The sequence below is a fragment of the Garra rufa genome, chromosome 6, assembly GCF_049309525.1.
Source record: "Garra rufa chromosome 6, GarRuf1.0, whole genome shotgun sequence".
NCBI lineage: Eukaryota > Metazoa > Chordata > Actinopteri > Cypriniformes > Cyprinidae > Garra > Garra rufa.
This window is the reverse complement of record NC_133366.1, coordinates 9,484,310-9,490,309: the sequence shown is the minus strand read 5'-3', so window position 1 is coordinate 9,490,309 and position 6,000 is coordinate 9,484,310. Positions and strand designations below refer to the sequence as shown.

At 33.8% G+C, this 6,000-nt stretch overlaps 1 protein-coding gene across 7 annotated transcripts in view; it reads left to right on the top strand.

Moving 5' to 3' along the window:
• Positions 1-245: 245 nt before the first annotated feature.
• Positions 246-6,000, top strand: part of osbp (oxysterol binding protein) — a 29,803-nt gene continuing 24,048 nt past the window's right edge. For 3 of the 7 annotated variants that reach the window (XM_073841854.1, XM_073841852.1, XM_073841850.1), the window contains exon 1: positions 246-516. In XM_073841854.1, coding sequence (XP_073697955.1) covers positions 383-516 — 134 coding nt within the window. In that variant the 5' untranslated portion in view covers positions 246-382. The remainder of the gene's footprint in view (positions 517-6,000) is intronic. The other 4 variants (XM_073841857.1, XM_073841853.1, XM_073841856.1 and 1 more) reach the window with 3 other exon arrangements.

Here is a 6,000-nt window from a genome sequence, read left to right as displayed (position 1 = left end):
TTACGGCCATAAACGCTGCTGACTATGGAGTTTTGTTTTAATTCGTGTTTGTAGATGGGTTCACAGAGTGACACGTAGGCGAAACGAGCCCATTGACATGATATCCTCTGGCACAATATAACACGTTTCATCCTTAATATGGAAGATTTAGGCTGTGTTTCAAAACCTAGTTTGCTGTCAACCTAAACACAGCCCACAAAATGCAGTCTAGGTGGGGAACAACACAACTTGGGTGTGTATGTACACATTCGCACAAGAGAAAGTCTTGTCCATCAAGGTGTGAATCACATATGCACACAGGAATAGGTGTCAAGCAAGTCGTTTAACCCTTTTGTGTTCAAACAGACCCCCGTCAGACACTGTGAAGCCACGGGCTGTCGTGATGTCGGAGCCCAAAGCGCCCACCCCGGCCCCTGGGGACACCTATAAAGGCTGGCTCTTCAAATGGACTAATTACATCAAGGGATACCAAAGGCGATGGTTCGTCCTGAGCAATGGCTTGCTGTCTTACTACAGGTGAGTTTGTGTCATTGTGCTGTTGTTTATCGAGCTGTCAGGACAAAAAAGTTATCATCTATCGCTTCTGCCAGACAACAGGTCTCCCGGTGGTTGATGGGAATGTCTGATGTCCTAATGAACCCTTTGTGATGCTGTCAAGTGTTCTTTGGCCTTTCACCAATATCTGATAAGGTGCAAAGAGACAGATAGTGAAATAACTTGATATTCTTGGTATGGCGAACATCACTTTTGCCTTGACTCAATGCAAACCCCTCAAACTTATGCATTTAGCTCTTAAACATGCCGAAATTTACAATTTTATGTCCATAGAAAGTACATCAAATGTAAGTAAAGTGTCTACTTTTAAAGTATCAAATAACTTTTTGGAGAATAAAATGTCAAAATGTGGTTGAAATAATGTTACATTGTCATTCAGTGTAACAATATTTCTGTAAAGATTCAAACAGCATGCTTATTCTGACTTGTGCATATTAAAATGTATAAAAGAAAACCGAAGCAATGAGTAAAACATTCTTACTGACAAATCGGCAAAAACTTGGATAGTGGCGAATTCTATGCTAATTAGTATTTGGGGTGAAAGTAATTCATCTTTTAATATGTCATAAATTGATTTTTGTTGTAAATATGCCTGACAAGGTTATTACACTGAATGACATTTTAGTGGGTGACTTAAAAAAAAAAAAAATATGATATTTATTTTTTGCTCAGAAAAACAAAAATGCAATTAAATTAAACAGAAAACTTTTAAATATTATTTTGGAAAAACAACAATTTAAAGCAGTATCACACTTATTGTTTTTATGCTTAACCCCTTTTTCGTCTTTGACCCACATATAAACTTTCACATGTTGTTTTTGCTTTATTGACGATGCCTCAAATATCACTGGACAAGTTGTAGTTCATATACTATTACAATTTTTATTGATATTTTAAAATGAACTTTTGTTTTTATACTTCACGTTTTTTTTTTTAATTTAGAATTTGTTTTAATTTTTTTTTTTTTAGGTTTAGAGCTGCAAAGCGATTAGTCACAATTAATCGATTAAAAATAAAAGTTTTTGTTTGCATACTAAATAGGTGTGTTCACTGTGTATATTTATATATGTGTGTGTGTGTATATATGTATATATTTTTTAAAAACTTGTACACTTGTAAATAATTTATATTATATTTAAATATAAATATTTTACAAATCTAACATATTTTTCTTAATATCAGCACTCACACACAAAGTATGCGAACAAACTTTTATTTTGAATTGATTAATCGCTACTAATCGTATTGCAGCTCTATTTAGGTTTAAGTTTATTTTAGGATTAGTTTTTATTCATTTAATTTTCAATTAGTAACTTAAATGCTTCAACTTTAGTCTAATATTTATATTTTATGTTTTATTTTCAGCAAAAACCGTTTTAATTGTTTTAGTTATCGATAATAATTCTAGGACGGACGAATGTAAACAGGCGAAAAAACTCAACACCTTCTGGTTTTCGTCGCTCTGTAAGATGATGCCATTTTACGTAATTAGATTTGAGTCGGTGTTGATCTGGTGGTGAAGCCACATTCATCTCATTGGGCTCTGTCAATTATTAATACTGCGTGTGAGGGCGTGCAAGAGCGCCTGCGTGTGTGTCTGTTTGCTCGTGCGATCTTCACTGTTTGCTCAACAGTTTGAGATGAGAGGATAACACATTCTTTAAAATCCACCCTTGTCATCTGATGTTTAAATATTCAATAAAACGCCAAGGTCCAACACCTCAACTGTTGGCTAGTGAGAGTATGCGCTTTGCTTATTGTAGTTGTTTCATGAATACGGAAATGAAATGTAAACATCTTTAAAAAATAGATCTGTTTTGCATATTTTGTATTTAGCAGGGATGCAAATTGACCAAAGGTGTCAGTAAAGACATTTATAATGCTGTTCTTTTGAACATTCTATCAATCAGAGATTCCTACCAAAAAAGGAATCACTAAATCCACAAAAGTAGGCAGCAGCACAATTGTTTTCAACTTTGCTTAATAATCAGAAATGTTTCTTGAACAGCAAATTAAAATCATATTAGAATGATTTTGAATATTTTCAATATTTCACAATACTGTTTTTACTGTAGTTTTGATCAAATAAATGCAGCCTTGGCGAGAATAAGAGACTTTAAAAAAAAAATTTATTAATCTTACTAATGGCAAATTTAGACTTGTGCATGTGAATAAAAAGCATGAAATGATGATCAAATTTAGCTTTGCAATCATTTTTAATGTAGTAACTGCTAATAAATCACAAATGTAACTACATACATACACTACCACACAAAAGTTTTTGGACAGTAAGATTTGTAATGTTTTTTTTCTGCTCACCAAGCCTGCATTTATTTGATTCAAAGTACAGCAAAAACAGTACAAGTTTGAAATATTTTTGCTATTGAAAATAACTGTTTTTTATTTGAATATATTTTAAAATGTAATTTATTCCTGTGATTTCAAAGCTGATTTTTAGCATCATTACTCCAGTCACACGATCCTTCAGAAATCATTCTAATATTTTGATTTGCTGCTTAAAAAAATATTTATTATTATTATGTTGAAAACAGCTGAGTAGAATTTTTTTCAGGTTTCTTTGATGAATATAAAGTTCAGAAGAACAGTATTTATCTGAAATTGTTACATTATATAAGCAAATCAGCATATTACAATGATTTCTGAAGGATTGTGGGACACTGAAGACTGGAGTAATGAATGCTGAAAATGTAGCTTTGATCACAGGAATAAATTACATTTTAAAAATATATTCAAATAGAAAGCAATTATTTTAAATAGTATATGTGACCCTGGACCACAAAACCAATCTTAAGTGGCACAGGTATATATCTCAGACAAACATTGTCCTATTTTAACAATAGGAAAGCTTATATATCAATGGAAAGCTTATTTACTCAGCTTTCAGCTGATGTAAAAATCTCAATTTCGACAAATTTACAATTATGACTGGTTTTGTGGTCCAGGGTCACATATTTAAATATTACTGCTTTAGCTGTACTTTGGATTAGGGTTGGGTCGATAGACGATGCCATCGTCCATCGCCGATGGCCCATAGACATCTCGATGCTGAGCCGGCATCGCAATCCTCCGCCCCACCCCTGCCGCAGCAGCAACCCGCTCGCGAAAAACACACACTTAATCACACTATATAGCCAGATGAAATGCATGCTTTCAATTTCCGCATCTTTACTTAGTTTATTATTATTATGAGGAAATAATAACAAGGAAGTTGTTAGCGATCACAATACAAATTACAGTGAACTCCAAACGAATTACATAAACTAGTTCGTTTACATTAATAAATGAGGCATACAAAAACAGCAGAAAAAAAAATCTAAATAATTTTAATTAAATTAGATTAAATAAACTACACCAAATATGCCTTTTTCATGGTTTTACCATAACGAACCGAGCTTGGAACAAAAAAACAAGAGAATATTTTTTTTCCATCGAAGTGCGATGGAAAATGCGATTGAGCACTTCCTATGTTGATCTGCCTCCTTAGGATGAATCACTTGTTGTATTCCCAATTGTAAGTCGCTTTGGATAAAAGCGTCGGCTAAATGAATAAATGTAAAAATGTAAAAAAAAATGTAAACATACAATACAAAGCCTATACATTATAAATAACAGTCTATCATTCAGATACATTGGGAATATGGAAACACTTGGATTTGTGCCGAATTAGAGGTACGTGAGCCCAACGCCTGCTATTTTTAGTTTCGCTTTGTTTTGGTTTCTTACCTTAATATATTTTGTTTCATTCCTGTTCTGTTCTGAATACCGTTATATTTAAATGATTCGTTTTGGAGTCAGGGTAACTAACTTATAGCTATGTTTATAGTGTTTATAATGTTAATACATAATAATATTTCGCTTGATTTGGTATTATTTCTGATATTACACTTTCTCTCTAAACATTCCGCTGCTCATTAAATGCGTTTGGAGAGAGTGGGTTAAGCAGTAAGCAATCAATGAGAGCAATTTTGGACTTAAAGCTGACTGGTCGAAAATATGTTAAGGACCAACACACATCCTCCAAATACATCTACATAAACCCGCGCTTGCTATGTCTTGTATGCATGCACGCACTAATGCACTAATGTCACGATCTAATGCACTTGTTAATGCCGGATCTTTAAAAATCCAGCTCAAATTAAGCACTGGTGGAAACGGTAGGCTATAATTAATTAATTCGTTATGAATTAATTATTTAACAACAACCATCCCACACTCCCGCCCCCCGCGGACGATGCCATCGTCCATCGCGATGTTTCACGTTAGACATCGTACGATGCCAAATTGGTCGACATCGCCCAACCCTACTTTGGATCAAATAAATGCAGGCTTGGTGAGCAGAAGAGACCTCTTTAAAAAAGCATTAAAAATCTTACTGTCTCAACTTTTGAATGGTAGTGTAAATATTATTACATAGAAAATATTTTATTAAATATTCATCATGGAACCTGTTGCATATGCAACTTTTGAAAAATGAATTTGTTGAAACTGAGGTATCAGTAAAACGGTGCTTAAACCCAGCATTTGTCATAAAATATAAAATATTTGCACAAAATGTAGTGGAAATGCTTTTTCTAACATCAGGCTGTGATTTCTATAGTGAATATACAGTTTTTTATCTGCTAGAAATTGTTTTTTTGTGATTGCAATGTCTATGAAATAATTTTCAACAATCCATATCGGTTAATCATAATCAACAAGAAAAGTCATGGAAATGCATGAGTCAAACAGTGTGGCAAGCCTTACAGTGTAAATAGAAGACACAAGTGCACATCGTGATTGGCTGAGTGAGTTTGGGTCACGTGACGGTCTTAACAGGTCATCTCTGTTTAGGAGGATCACACGCTTGACTTAAGGCTTTATTTCAGCACTTCCTCTGGCCCTGCTGGCTCTCTCATTGCGTGTGTGAAAGATTCATCAGGAAATGTAGAGGGCGAGTAGGAGATTTCACAGGTTCATGGGTTACAGGCTCAGGACTGTTGTGGCTCTGTGAAATCGCCTGGCATCGGTTTTGTGCCATGTCGTAGCCCGTCCGAACTTGTACTGCCTCATTTTTTCCTGCCGGGTATAAAAAATCGTGGAACTGGTGATTCATCAGTGTTGGCAAATTACACTTAGAGATGGAAACTTTATTTGTATTTGATATGTTTGGTACTGTTTACATATGAACTACTCGGTTTTTAACTGCTCAATTTTGTGTTGTTTTACTATTATTTACACTACCAGTCAAAAGTTTTTGGGCAGTAAGATTTTTAAAAGAATTTTTTTTTGCTCACCAAGCATGTATTTATTTGATCCAAAGTACAGGAAAAACAGTAAATTTTAGATTTTTTTTTACTTTTTAAAATAACTGTTTTCTATTTAAATATATTTTAAAATTTAATTTATTCCTGTGATCAAAGCTACATTTTCAGCGTCATTACACCA